This window comes from Rhamphochromis longiceps, linkage group LG5 (genome assembly GCF_057381845.1).
Source record: "Rhamphochromis longiceps isolate RC_006_pf linkage group LG5, R_longiceps_female_GT1.1, whole genome shotgun sequence".
NCBI classification, from domain to species: Eukaryota; Metazoa; Chordata; class Actinopteri; order Cichliformes; family Cichlidae; genus Rhamphochromis; species Rhamphochromis longiceps.
Genome location: NC_140561.1, coordinates 2,951,381 through 2,966,969, shown reverse-complemented (window position 1 = coordinate 2,966,969; position 15,589 = coordinate 2,951,381). Strand labels below are relative to the sequence as shown.

At 44.6% G+C, this 15,589-nt stretch overlaps 1 protein-coding gene across 1 annotated transcript in view; it reads left to right on the top strand.

Moving 5' to 3' along the window:
- plekha6 (pleckstrin homology domain containing A6) overlaps positions 1-15,360 on the top strand; it is a 69,073-nt gene extending 53,713 nt beyond the window's left edge. Inside the window, exons 22-24 of the mRNA XM_085407781.1 lie at positions 5,353-5,501; positions 10,928-11,035; positions 11,356-15,360. Coding sequence (XP_085263907.1) covers positions 5,353-5,501; positions 10,928-11,025 — 247 coding nt within the window. The 3' untranslated portion in view covers positions 11,026-11,035; positions 11,356-15,360. The remainder of the gene's footprint in view (positions 1-5,352; positions 5,502-10,927; positions 11,036-11,355) is intronic.
- Positions 15,361-15,589: the final 229 nt, after the last annotated feature.

Below are 15,589 nucleotides of genomic sequence, written 5' to 3'. Positions count from 1 at the left end.
ATAAGCACAAAAGTTACCTTATGGCTATCATTTGTTAACATAACGCTTGTTCTTATACATGTAATACATTTATTACCAACCTGAGAGTTTATCCGCTGGTCATTCGACATGACGAATGACTTCTGAAGTCTTAATTCAGCTCAACATGCTGTAGATTCCCGTCAGTAACACTTTCGGTCCGCTAGTAAAACGTAGTTCTATTAATCTGCACTTGAACCGGAACCGGATGTAAGTTCCAAAAAACTGAATTTTGGAACTGAAATTGAATTGTAGAACTGAAACTGAATGGTGAGAAGTGAAACTGAAATTATTCGAGAGCTGAATTTTTAAAGGATAAAATGCAGTTTCAAAGCAAATCAATTCATTTTCAAAATATAAATTCAATTTCAATTTAGTGATCATCATTTTCAAACCATAAATTCAATTTCAAATTAGACTAATTCAAATTCAGTTTTCAAAAGCATTTATTCAAGTTACAATTCAGATTCAATCTGAGCAATTCAAATTCAACTTATTCAAATTCAGTTTCTGATGGCACAGATTTCTGCCCATAGATGATATTCAAAAGAGAACTGTGGTTAGAAAAACAATTTGTTGTCACGAGTCGCTGAGTGGCAGGCAGGATATCGGACCCAAAAGCAGACTTCACAGAGGCAAAAATGCAAACTCAAAAAGCAGTTTTATTGCTGACTCAAGGGAAAAAGCATACAATACTACACTGGGATAATATAAACAAAAGTCACGGAGAATCATAGAGTGAAACGCACACAGCATGAGGGAGACGTGGACACAATATAGAGAAAGATAACAAGTGACGTGGGAGCACACGGGGAACACAGCTGAGACAAATAATCATAACGAGACAGGCAGGAGCAAACACAACATGACGTACACTGACGGGAGACTATCAAAGTAAAACAGGAAGTACACAGAGGGGGAGAGAGAACACAGAGGAGCATGGGGGAGAGCACAGACTGGGCTGGGGAAACATGATGAAATAAAACACAACCAGTGTTGGGGAGTCACAGATTACATGTACCGGCATTATGTATTTAAAATACAAAATATGGGTAACTGTATTCCGTTACAGTTACCATTTAAAAAGGTGGTATTTAGAATACAGTTACGTTGTTGAAATAAATGTATTACACAGCGATCTTTTACTGTTTCATATGTTAGGCTATGCTCTCTCTATTTTTGGTAATTCCACGCCGGTGGAAACCCAATCAAAACACACATCAAGAGGCTCTAAAGCCTGTGTCTCAATCCCACGGCCTATGACAGCTCTACTTGCGGTCCGCATAATGACATAAAGAAATATTTTAAAAAATTATTGTTCAAAAAATTATTTAATTTGAAGGCAATAGGCAGAGTGTGACAGGCATAGCCCTAAAGAATGTAGCCTCATGGGCAGTGTAGCCCAGCTGTAAGTAAGCTATTAAGACTCGACTGTACGCTGTGTTCGTGTTTTCCTCCGAAACAATAAGCTCCGTTGAAGCAGCCTTTCTACGCCTCTCTCTGTCTCTCGCTAGCAAAGGGACCCAGAGAACAAAGTAAAGCTAGTTTTTGGCTAAGAGCCTGACACAAACCCGATGTATTAGCCAGAGGTCCCTTTACTATGGTTGGGAGCCGCAGACCTGTTTTATATACGCGTGTAACAGAACGTAACGTAACAGAATACCTTACAAAATACATTTTGGGGCATGCAATCTGTAATCTGTAGTGGAATACATTTTAAAAGTAACCTTCCCAACACTGAACACAAGGAGGGGAAACAAGGGTCAAGCACTCACACAATTAAATAAACACCGATGCACAGAGGGAGACACAAAGTACAAAGGTTAACACAGAATAAACTCAGGATACCACAAAGAATCATAAACCATAATACAACAGGTCATAAAAACATAAAATGCTGGGTCAAAAGGACCCAGAACCATGATATTTGTAAGAATAAGGAATACTTTATATACCCCAAAATTTGAAGAATTACTATGTCCCAGGTCTAAAAACATATAAAGCAATGTACCTAAAATAAATACAATATCCATTAAGGAACCCAAACTGACAATACAAAAGCTGAAAAGGGAAACCTTTCAGTTTTAACAGTGTGACTCTTTTACATTGACTCAATTTATCAGACTAGGATTTACTGTATACAATGAAATGAAACTGACACATAACTAAGCATACTTGTCAGTACAAACTGTGAGGGGTGGCAAAATGACAGACTTTCACAAAAAAGAAAACACTCCAGTGAAATTTAAAGTAGTGAAGCAACTTCTTTACTCGAGTAAAAGTGAGAAAGTACAGGCTCTGAAATGTACTCAAAGTAAGAAAGTAAAAAGTAGCTCCTTAATGAACAATTCTGTCAGCTATTTTTGTGCAAACTTAAACTAAACCTTGTGCTAAAATAATAATAATAATAATAATAATAATAATAATAATAATTATTATTATTATTACCAAGCTGAGCTAGAAGAGGACATGACAGCTAACACAGATACCACAGTGTGGGAAGAAATCTGTGTTATAACTGACCACGTCCTCCGCCTCCACAAGGTAGCCATACAGGCTACTGGGAGAGCCATGGGCCTCATGGTTCTTCAGGAGCGAGCACGCTCACCAACCTGATGACTAAGGAAAAAGAGGAACTCCTCGACACCCCTGTCGTCCCTCACGGTCTCTTCGGTGCGGCTGTTACATCCATGCAGAAGAGATGTGAGGAGAAAAAGAGAGATGATGAGGCTCTGAAACTCTGCCTGCCGAGGAGGGCCCAGCACGCCACCCCAGCAGCGCCGCGCCAGTCATTCGCGCAGGCAGCGTCTCGCCCGGTCCCCGCTTTCAGGATTCCCAAAGTGCCTAAGACGCAGGCAGCCCCCCAGGCTGCCGGGGCCCCTAAGAATCCATGGACTCGGAAGCAATCTCCCCAGGCCAGACCTCAAGCGGCCCCTCCTCCTCACCCCGCTGCCGCGATCGTAAGGAGGAAGAAGCGGCCGGCCTGACAGCCTCTCTTCTAGGCGGGAGCGAACCCAGTTTCCCCCCTTCATGGGCCACCCTCCCGCCTCCCAGCTCCGTTCCAGAGCAAGTTCAACGGGACATGTTCCACACAGAGTGCTTAACTCGGGCCGGCGTTCCTGTCACCGGACCCGCCAGAGGGAAAGAGAGCCAAAGTTCGCAGTGTTGTTTCACGAGCACTTCTCTCATGCATTCTGTATTAAAAAAGCCCCGACACATGCATCCAGGCAGTTTGCCAAGGGCGGCGCTGTCGAGTGTTGCAAAACACATGAAAAAATCAAACATGCTGAAAAACGGAGCACCGTCTGCCATAACGCAGCCCGTGGAGACTCGCGTTTCCACGGCTGTGATGATGCAGATGAGCCCGTCACCTCGTTCGCCTGTCTCTCCACATGAAGAGCTGGGCCACCTGCACTCAGTCAGCATGGGTGCTGAGGACATTGAAAAAGGGCTACAGGCTGCAATTCAGTGTCGCTCCACCACAATTCAAAGAAATTATTTACTCTCGTGCTCCGGGCGAGTCTGCCAGTTTTCTCCTGGAGGAAATTTCCACCTTGAGAGACAAAGGAGCTATAAGAGTTGTCCCTCCCGAGGAAATGCACAACGGATTTTATTCAAGGTATTTCCTTGTGCCAAAGAAGGGGGGGGAGGGGGATGAGAGCCCTCTGTGCCCTGAACCGGCATTTGAGGACATACAAGTTCAGGATGTTGACGCATGCCTCGCTGCTACGGTTTGTACGAGCGGGCGACTGGTTCACATCAATCGACCTGAGGGATGCTTATTTCCACATCCCCATATATCCCCCACACCGAAGGTATCTGAGATTTGCTTTCCAGGGGATGGCATACGAGTTTGTAGTCCTGCCTTTTGGTCTCTCACTGAGCCCAAGGGTGTTTGTGAAATGCACCGAGGCAGCAGTGGCCCCGCTCAGGAAAAAGGGCATTCGGGTGGCCACGTACATCGACGATTGGCTGGTGGCAGCCCCAACCCGCCAGGGAGCGACTTGTCACACAAATGCTCTCATACACCATCTGGAGAGTTTGGGTTTCCAGATAAACGTGGAAAAGAGCACATTGACGCCAACTCAATGCATTACTTTCATAGGGCTCAGCCTAGACTCCCTTCGGGTGAGGGCTTTTCTGTCCCCGGAGAGAACGGCGGCCATACAGTCATCCCTTGCACTGTTTCGCAGAGGCAACACAGTGACCCTCAAACAGTGCCAGAGGCTGCTCGGTCTGATGGCTTCTTCTCTAGTGGCGATACCACTGGGACGCCTGCACATGAGAGGCTTTCAGCGCTGGGTGGGCTCGCGGGGACTGGACCCTCACCGAGACGGCCACCGTCGCGTGAGAGTCTCTGCAGACTGTTCACTCGCTCTCCACGAGTGGAAGAGGCCAGGTTTCTTGTCTCAGGGCGTTGCCATGGGGGCAGTTTCAGCCAGGAAGGTGATTTCCACAGATGCCTCTCTTTCCGGCTGGGGGGCCACCCACGTGGGCAGAACAGTGAATGGGGAATGGGGCCCTCACATGCGCTCCGCCCACAGAAACTGTCTGGAACTGCTGGCGGTTCACCTGTCACTAAAACACTTTCTCCCTTGGCTGAGAGGTCATCATGTTTTAGTGAGGTCGGACAATTCCACCGTTGTGGCCTACATCAACAGACAGGGGGGTCTGGGGTCCCCCAAGTTACACACGCTGGCACACAGACTGATAGTCTGGAGCAGTGTCCACCTGCTGTCACTGAGAGCAACTCACGTGCCGGGGATCTTGAACTTTGGAGCAGATCTTCTCTCCAGGGGCAACCCGCTGTATGGGGACTGGAAGCTTCACGCGGAGGTAGGGAAGCAGATCTGGCTGCGATTCGGTCAGGCGACCGTGGACGTTTATGCATCCAGGGAGAATGCTCAGTGTCCCCTATTTTACTCGCTGCACGATCAGAGAGCTCCACTCGGGGTGGATGCTCTAGCTCACAACAAAATTCACAATATTGGACACAGTGGGGACTATTAATGTGATAGCTTACCTGTGTGGCAGTATAGTTTAGATAGCTGCTCTAAATTGTGTTGGTACATGACAATGAAGAAATGAACAGTGGTGGAATGACTTCCTTAACTCAGGTACAGCATTTTCAGAAAAAACACGTACTGTAATGAAATGTATTTCTCAACGCTGTGTAATTCATTAGTGAAAAGTTAAATGTTATTAAGAAATTGAGGGTTTTGTATGCATTTTTTCTAATATTTTTCCGTGCGGGTATTTATAAATTTACTAAATATATATATTGAGAGATTTTAATTTTTATGAATGTTATCACATTCATGTACTTCCTGTCAGTCTGCAGAATATGGTTCCCCTTCTGGACGGCCCAGTGGAAGGTGGAGCTCCAGCCAGCTCCCAGCAGCAGTTGCAGGAGCAAGAGAAGCGTATTGAGATCTCCTGTGCTCTGGCTGCTGAGGCCTCTCGTCGTAGTCGCCTTCTCTCTGGTGAACACTCTCACCACATGGCAGCATCACATGGCACCTGAGTCCACCACACTCTTTCAAAACTAAGTCATGACATAGACAGGACCACAGTGGCACAATTGCTCTCTGTGTTTTAAAGCCCTGACTGGTAGCTGCTTTTATGTGCATGAACTTATATATATGAACTTATATATATATATATATATATATGAATAAAAGATAAGATAAGATAAAACTTTATTAATCCCTCGGGTGGGTTCGTCTGGGAAATTCGGTTTCCAAAGGCACAGCACCGACAGAAGTTACAATACATATACGCACACACACATATATAAATACAGAGACATATATAAATAAAATATACGAAGGGGATAAATAGAATAAATACGAATAAAAATAAAAATACAAGTGAATTGCACATTTAAAGTATTGAGGTCTATTGCACCGTTGACTATTAACAAAAGTATTGCACAGTGAAGTGAAGAGGCACTACAGCTTAGTTGTTCCCCCCTCCTTTGTCCTCCTTTTCCCCCTCCCTCTCCCCTCCAGAGAGGCGTTAAACAGTCTGACGGCGTGTGGGACAAAGGAGTTTTTAAGTCTGTTGGTTCTTGTCTTTGGGAGAAGCAACCTGTCACTGAACAGACTCTTCTGGTTGTTTATGGCCGTGTGCAGAGGATGCCCAGCATTGTCCATAATTGTCCAGCAGTTTTTTTAGTGTCCTTTTCTCTGCCACTGTCACCAGAGTGTCCAGCTTCATGCCAACCACAGAGCCAGCCTTCCTGATCAGTTTCTGTAGCCTGGATGAGTCATATATATATATATATATATATATATATATATATATATATATATATATATGTGTGTATATATATATATATGTATTTTTTTTTTATTTTTTTTTTTTTTAGGGGTGCAACGATACACAAAATTTACGGTTCAGTTCGATACTTTGGTGTCACGGTTCGATATTTTTTCGATACAAAAAAAAATGTTCATGCCTTTTTAATTTGTCATTTATTAACATTATATATATATGTATTTTAACTCAAAAGTACAGTTTTTAAATGTAATGTTGCTGAAACAACAAAGTAATAAAAAAATTAATCTATCTGATCGAGGAATCACTCCTCTTTGGAAAAGAGAGTTTATTACAGAGAAATGGCTCTTTCAAAATAAAAGCTATACTATACGCTTCTTCTGGGGTATACTCTCAGCAGCATATTAAACATATCAGGTCCCCATAAGGAGAATCGTGTGCTAACGGCTGTCTAAATGACTCTGGTAAAGTTTGTAGCATGCGTGCTTGTTGTTTTTGTCTGCTTCCACTTGTCTTTGCACTAGGATGATGTTGGAGTAAATGTGCAGTCATATTCATTGTGTTCCCACTAGTGCTGTCAGTGTTAATCTGAAATGACGTTAACGTCACAACACGGCAAATCTCCGTTAACGAGCTACCGCGGATCGCCCTGTGCGTGGGGCTGGACGGCATCAACACGTTAACGAACTAACTGCGCTAACGCACTAGTTCCCACCAATTGAGCATTGCGTGGCACATCCAACATATACTGTTTTACTTTTGTCCACGACGCGCTTACCTTCAGTGTCATACTTCACATGAAAACCAAAATAGTTCCAAACGCCAGATCTGAATTAGGGTGGGGGAGGTTCAATTTGCCATATTAGAGAGCTTAACTTCTGTCTCGCTAGCTTGCTCTGCGCTCAGTGAATCTGCGTTTGACTACTCCGCCTAGGCTGCACTGTCGAGCACAGATCCACTGAGCGCTCAACACAGACAGCATCGTCAGAAGGAAAGTTGATCAAATAAATTTAAAATGTTGTATTGTTCAATACATATGCGTACCGAACCGAAAGCACTGTATCGAACGGTTCAATATCGATACGAGTATTGTTGCACCCCTAATATATATATATATATATATATATATATATTACTATCAGCTTCATCCATCCATCCATCTTCATCTGCTTTATCCGAGGCCGGGTCGCAGGGGCAGCAGCCGAGAGGCCCAGACCTCCCTCTCCCCAGCCACCTCCTCCAACTTATCCGGGGGAACACCAAGGCATTCCCAGGCCAGCCGAGAGATATAATCGCTCCAGCGTGTCCTGGGTCTGCCCCGGGGCCTCCTCCTGGTGGGACATGCCTGGAACACCTCACCCAGGAAGCGCCCAGGAGGCATCCTGCTCCTTTCGATGTGGAGCAGCTGGCTCCTTTCGATGTGGAGCAGCAGCGGCTCTACTCTGAGCCCCTCCCGGATGGCCGAACTTCTCACCCTATCTCTAAGGGAGAGGCCAGCCACCCTTCGGAGAAAGCTCATTTCTGCCGCTTGTATCCGCGATCTCGTTCTTTTGGTCACTACCCACAGCTCGTGGCCATAGGTGAGGGTAGGGACGTAGATCAACCGGTAAATTGAGAGCTTCACTTTTACACTCAGCTCCCTCTTCACCACAATGGACCGGTGCAGCGTCCGCATTACTGCAGCTGCAGCCCCAATCCGTCTGTCGATCTCCGGCTCCCTTCTCCCATCACTCGCGAACAAGACCCCGAGATACTTGAACTCCTCCACTTGGGGCAGGAACTCATCCCCGACCCGGAGTGGGCACTCCACCCTTTTCCGGCTGAGAACCATGGCCTCAGATTTGGAGGTGCTGATCCTCATTCCCGCTGCTTCACACTCGGCTGCAAACCGTTCCAGTGCGAGCTGGAGGCCCTCACCCGATGAAGCCAACAGAACCACATCATCCACAAAAAGCAGAGATGAGATTCTGAGGCCACCAAAGCGAAAGCCCTCCGCCACTTGGCTGCGCCTAGAAATCCTGTCCATAAAAATTATGAACAGAACCGGAGACAAAGGGCAGCCCTGGCGGAGCCCATCACCCACCTGGAACGAGTCCGACTTATTGCCGGCAATGTGAACCAAGCTCTTGCAACGGTTGTATAGGGATTGAATGGCCCGTAGCAATGGGCCAGACACCCCATACTCCCGCAACACCTCCCACAGGACACCCCGAGGGACACGGTCGAATGCCTTCTCCAAGTCCACAAAACACATGTAGACTGGTTGGGCAAACTCCCATGCACCCTCAAGTATCCTTGAGAGGATAAAAAGCTGGTCCAGTGTTCCGCGACCAGGATGAAAACCGCATTGGGGCGACCGTGGCTCAGGGGGTTGGGAATTGCATCTGTAACCGGAAGGTCGCCGGTTCGATCCCTGGGCTCTCTGTCCTAGTCGTTGTGTCCTTGGGCAAGACACTTTACCCTACTTGCCTACTGGTGAGGGGCCGATGGCGCGATATGGCAGCCTTGCTTCTGTCAGTCTGCCCCAGGGCAGCTGTGGCTACAAACGGTAGCTTCCTTCCACCAGTGTATGAATGTGAGAGTGAATGAATAGTGGTATTGTAAAGCGCTTTGGGTGCCTTGAAAAGCGCTATATAAATCCAATCCATTATTATTATTATTATTATTGTTCCTCCTGTATCTGAGATTCGACTAGCGGACGAAGTCTCCTTTCCAACACCCTGGCATAGACTTTCCCAGGGAGGCTGAGGAGTGTGATCCCCCTGTAGTTGGAACACACCCTCTGGTCTCTCTTCTTAAAGATGGGGACCACCACCCTGGTCTGCCAGTCCAGGGGTACTGCCCCGGATCCCCACGCAACATTGTAGAGGCGTGTCAACCAGGACAACCCTACAACGTCCAGAGCCTTCAGGAACTCGGGGCGGACCTCATCAACACCAGGGGCTCTGCCACCAAGGAGTTGTTTAACTGCCTCAATGACCTCGCCCCCGGAAATTGGCGACTCATCCCCAGACTTTGCTTCCTCCTTGGAAGACGTCTCAGTGGGATTAAGGAGGTCCTCGAAGTATTCCTTCCACCGCCTGACAATTTTCTCAGTCGACGTCAGCAGCGCTCCGGCAGCACTATACACAGTGCAGGTAGAGCACCGCTTTCCCCTCCTGAGATGCCTGACGGTTTGCCAGAATCTCTTCGAGGCAGTCCAAAAGTCTTTTTCCATGGCCTCTCCGAACTCCTCCCACACCCGAGTTTTTGCTTCAGCCACTGCCCAAGCCACATTCCGCTTGGCCTGTTGGCTGCCTCTGGAGTCCCACAGGCTAACCAAGCCCGATAGGACTCCTTCTTCAGCCTGGTGGCTCCCTTGACCTCCGGTGTCCACCATTTGGTTCGGGGATTACCACCACGGCAGGCACCAACCTCCTTGCGGCCGCAGCGCAATGTAGCAGCTTCGGCAATGGAGACGCTGAACATGGTCCATTCGGACTCAGTGTCCCCAGTCTCCCTCGGAATGCTGTTGAAGCTCTACCGGAGGTGTGCGTTGAAGCTCTCGCGGACTGGGGCCTCTGCTAGACCTTCCCAGCACACCCTCACTACGCGTTTAGGTGCACCGGGTCTGTCCAGCGTCCTCCCCCGCCACCTTATCCAACTCACCACCAGGTGGTGATCAGTTGACAGCCAGCCCCTCTCTTTACCCGAGTGTCCAGAACATATGGTCGCAGGTCTGGTGATACGATTACAAAATCGATCATCGACCTACGGCCTAGAGCGTCCTGGTGCCACGTGCACTTATGGACAACCTTATGTTCGAACAAGGTGTTCGTTATGGCCAAACTGTGATTTGCACAGAAGTCCAATAAAACACCATTAGGGTTCTGATCAGGGAGGCCGTTCCTCCCAATGACGCCCCTCCAGGTCTCGCTGTTGTTACCCATGTGAGCACTGAAGTCTCCCTGCAGGACAACAGAGTCTCCACGTGGAGCACCTTCCAGCACCGATGACAAGCGCAGATGACAGTCGAGACCCGTTCCCCGACCCTAAGGCGCAGGGAACAAACCCTCTCATCCACCTGGAAAAACCCCAACGTACCGGCAGCCAGCTGAGGGAATATTAGAATACCCACCCCAGCCCGCCGCCTCTCACCAGGGGCAACTCCAGACTGAGACAGTGTCCAGCCCCTCTCTAGGAGACTGGTTGCAGCGCCCAAGCCATGCGTAGAGGTGAGCCCGACTATATCTAGCCGGTACCTCTCAACCTCACGCACTAACTCAGGCTCCTTGCCCACCAGAGAGGTGACATTCCATGTCCCTATTGCCAGTCTTGGCAGCCGGAGATCAGTCCGCCAGGGCCTCTGCTCCTGGCCGCCACCCGGCACACAATGCACACTATGGCGCCTCCTGCGGGTGGTGGGCCTGCGGGAGGATCTAAAATTTTAACCTTCTCATCTTTACTTTGCAAAAATACAGAAGAAATGTGTCCTTGAGCGTATTCAACTGTACTTGTGTTACTTTGCAGTGTCTCAAATCACATGAAGCCCAGTCTGGAGCTTCTTTGATGCTCCATGTCTGAGTGGAAAGAAATCACTGCTCTGTTTTGTTTTACATTTTCACCTTCTGCCCGTCTCTTCTCACTGCAGCTCAGTGTGCCTCCAGTTCTCCAGTCTCCCCAACAAACATAGTTTCTCCCCCTTCCTCGGCTGACTTTCCCATCTCAACCCACACCATGAAGGTGTGATTCTCACAAGGTGAGTCTCTATTAGCAGCATAACCTTTCCACCTGTCCTTTTCAGAAGAACGTCTTCTTACATTACTCTCTGGTGCTGTTTTTGTGTGATATCGCCCAAATGATATGACTATTTATAAGGATGTAGGTTTTGAAAAGTCGTAGTTATGTTCACAATGTGGGCAAGTGTTCCCTCAGTAATATCACAGTCTTGATGCTTATTTTATTAATTTACAACATCATAAGAAAAATGACATGGTTATACAGAAAAAGTATAACCATTTATTACCCACGATAAGCTATCTTTGCCTCTCTTATAATTTTCTTTTATTCCTCTTTTAGTTCAAGCCCTGGGCGCTGTTAAGGTTGATGGAGCATCTTTCTGAGGATTGACTCAAAAAACTGGAAAGTCTCAGAAAATGGAAAAAGAAAGACCAAATTTTTACAACAAAATCATTTAAATGTGTCAAATTAAATTTCTGGGAGGTAATAACAATTTGAAATCCAAAAGAATGGGGTAAGACTCATGAACTCAAGACTCCTCCTGTTATATATGCACTGTAATGACAAAGGAACACTTCAGATTACTTAGCATACTTCTTTTTCTTTTAGCTCAGGATATATCCTACAAAGTAGAAATTACTGAAAAACTAACAAGGGAACATAGCATATAAGAAGCTCTCGCTGAAGATCAACTATGAAAAAAAGCTACAGAGAGTATGAAGAGAGACAGTTTCTAAGAGTGTGATGTAAATGAATCTAAAGATGCATCTGGGCCCTGAAAGCCAAAGTTGAAGAACCAACCAGCCCAACTACTGGCCTGTGAAGCTCAGTGAGGAGTGAGGCTATGGATATTTATTCACACTGGTTGAAGTCTTTGGAAAGTTTCGTGTAACAGAATCACATTTTCTTTACGGTCAGATGCTGTGTAAAATGCAAATAAAAACAGAATGTAATGATTTACAAACAAATTAATTACGTTTATGAAAACGGTACAAGAAAAACTATATATATAATAAAAAGGAGAAATTTTTTTGAAAAGAAGAAGCTCCCATGTTTGGTGTAATTCATTTCATAATGCACCAAATGTTTACAGTGAGTGAAGTAGGACCTGAAGTGGAGGCAGGCCATTTTAGGACCTGGACATGTTATCAATGCTGATACAGTCCAAGGATTTGGCAGAAAAGCATGTGTGATTGAGAGCATGTTGCTGTATAAACTTGTACACATATCGTTGCATGTAAGTAAATTCACATTTGCCTTCACAGATGTTGAAAATATCTATACCATGCTGCACCCTCAAATTGTTACTGATGCTGGCCTTGAAGCTGTGCACCAGTGACACGCAGCAGCTTTAAAATATGTTGCTGCTTTATGTCAACATTTGATATGGATCTTTTGTTTTTCTTTACATTTTATACAGCCTACCAAGAGCTGAACACAGATGCCGTGTAGTCATGTACCCTTCGTAGTGTTACAGGTTTATCTCTGAGCACGATGTCCGGGACGCTGAAGAGACCTATAACCTCTGTACATTGAAATAGCCATCTGACTGGTGTGGGTACTGTACAGCAAATATTGAGGGATGTTGAAAATTTATGTAGCTGAAATCTGGTGGAAACCAAGATAAGTTGTTGTATATGAATGTAATTTAAATTGGACTCACATACAGGATTGGTAGTTCTATTTTTAAGAGACATGATTACCTCAACACAGACACATACTGCATTTGGTTAAATGGCTTTGCACTTAACATCAAATTGAGTAGGAGTTCCTCGATGACTTTTCCCTGTGATTGTGTCACGTTTATAGGTATGTGGATTGTTTGTTTCTCTAGATAATGATATGCTGTATATGGGACAATAGAAGTGACCTTAGAAGAGCAGTTTGGTAGTTTGTTATTTAAAAGATGTTCTCTTTTGTGAAACACTGGCATTTCATCCAATAATGCAGAGCCATAACATTTTATTTGCTTCTTGTACTGTACACACACACACACACATATATATATATATATATATTAGGAGTGCAACGATACACAAAATTCACGGTTCGGTTCGATACTTTGGTGTCACGGTTCGATATTTTTTCGACAAAAATGTTCATGCCTTTTTAATTTGTCATTTATTAAAATTATGAATATATATTTTAACTCAAAAGTACAGTTTTTAAATTTAATCCTAACCCTTGTGCGTGTTTTTTATTTTGACAGCGATTGACAGAGAAATGTCTCTTTCCAAAATAAAAGCTATACTATACGCTTCTTCTGGGCTTTATTCTCAGCAGCATATTAAACATATCAGGTCCCCATAAGGAGAATCGTGTGCTAACGGCTGTCTAAATGACTCTGGTAAAGTTTGTAGCATGCGTGCTTGTTGTTTTTGTCTGCTTCCACTTGTCTTTGCACTAGGATGATGTCGGCGTAAATGTGCAGTCATATTCATTGTGTTCCCACTAGTGCTGTCAGCGTTAATCTCGTTGAAATGACCTTAACGCCACAACACGGCAAATCTCCGTTAACGAACTACCGCGGATCGCCCCGTGCATGGGGCTAGACGGCCAACACGTTAACGAGCTAACTGCGCTAACACACTAGTTCCCACCTATGTAATTGAGCATTGCGTGGCACCAGAGATGGGCAATCTGTAATCTGATTACTTTTTTCAAGTAACGAGTAAAGTAAGGGATTACTATTGCAAAAACGGTAATTAGATTACCGTTACTTTCCCGTAGGAACGCTGCGCTACTGCGTTACTAAAACCGTGATTTTTTGCGAGAATGTCTCACGACAGTGACGTAAGCGAGTGCGCCGTTAGTGACAACAGCTGTGTGCAGATCAACAATGGATCACATATCGATTGTGGGAGAGAGTATGAGCGTGCAGCGTTTAAAGCGTGGAAGTACTGACCGTACTTTGAGTTTGATTCCATAAAAAGTGACAAAAACATTAGTGTCCATCGTGCGTGGGAAGAAAACTTCTTTTTACAGCGAAAAAAACCCCTAAACTTCCAAGCAAGCACCGAGTAGCTACGACGTAACGGGAAACTCACAGAGAAAGTCACGGATTCTTCAACTGACCGCGGCACACCTGCACCAGGGTAAACCTCCGCCTACCGCAGTCCTGCTTTACAGGTGAAAATAGAGCAACAGGACCGCTGAGTCTTTGACTTTATTTATTTTCTGCTGTGTTTTACTTGCATCTATTTGAAAGAGTGAGTGTAAACACAAAAAATATTTTATTTTATGTGCTGGAATGTGCAGAAAATAGGTTTAAATGTTAAACTAATTTATTCAAGTCAGAGAATGTTGCATATAATTAAATTTTTGCTTGATGCATAAAGTTAAAAGATTAAAACTGATAAAACAAGTTTAAAAAAGAGACTTTTCCATTTGATTACATTTTGTACTTGTACATTTTTTGGACTGAAAGATCTATCGCTTTATCACCTCTTCAGGTTGTAAATCGTGTTTTTAAAAAGTAACTGAGTAACCAAGTAATTAATTACTTTTGAAAATAAGTAATCAGTAAAGTAACGGGATTACTTTTTTGGGGAAGTAATCAGTAATTAGTTATTGATTACTTTTTTCAAGTAACTTGACCAACACTGCGTGGCACATCCAACATACTGTTTTACTTTAGTCCATGACGCGCTTACCTTCAGGGTCATACGTCACATGAAAACCAAAATAGTTCCAAACGCCAGATCTGAATGAGGTTCAATTTGCCATGTTGCAAGGAGAGCTTAACTTCTGTCTTGCTAGCTTGCCCTGCGCTCTTCCTTCTGCCTATGCTGTCTGTGTTGAGCGCTCAGTGGATCTGCGCTCGACAGTGCAGCCTAGGCGGAGTAGTCAAACGCAGATTCACTGAGCGCACAACACAGACAGCATTGTCAGAAGGAAAGTTGATAAAATAAATTACAAATTTTGTATTGTTCGATACATATGCTTACCGAACCGAAAGCACTGTATTGAACGGTTCAATGTCGATACAAATATCGTTGCACCCCTAATATATATATATATATATATACATATATATATATATATATATATATATATATATATATAGTACAAAAAAAAAAAAAGCTAAGTGCGCTCTGTGATACTTAAAACCCTCTAAGTATCATGTTACAATGGAAAGTAATCAGGTCCTCACCAGGTTTTAAAATGGGGCCAATACAAGAACAAAACTCTGCACATTACACTGTGTTATTATTTAGGTGTGAGGAAACCTAAGAACGCATTTACAGTACCAGACAAAGCATACTATGACCTCATAAGAGAGTAATCCTAAGCACATCAACAAGAAAGCAAAAAAAAAAAAAAAACCCCACAAAACATTAATAATCTAATCAAATCTACAATAAGAAGGATATGAGTAGAACTGAGGCATTATCATAGTCCACGGTTCAGACCCCATCTATTGTGGTTATGACAGGTGTCCATGAACAAATGTCTGCAAACCTCAATAAACTGAAGTGACTGTATAGAAGAGTACGGCAAAATGGCTCCACAAGTATGTGAAAGGTGATGAGAGGATACAAGCTACTGAATCATTGGATGTCATTAGTTTTTC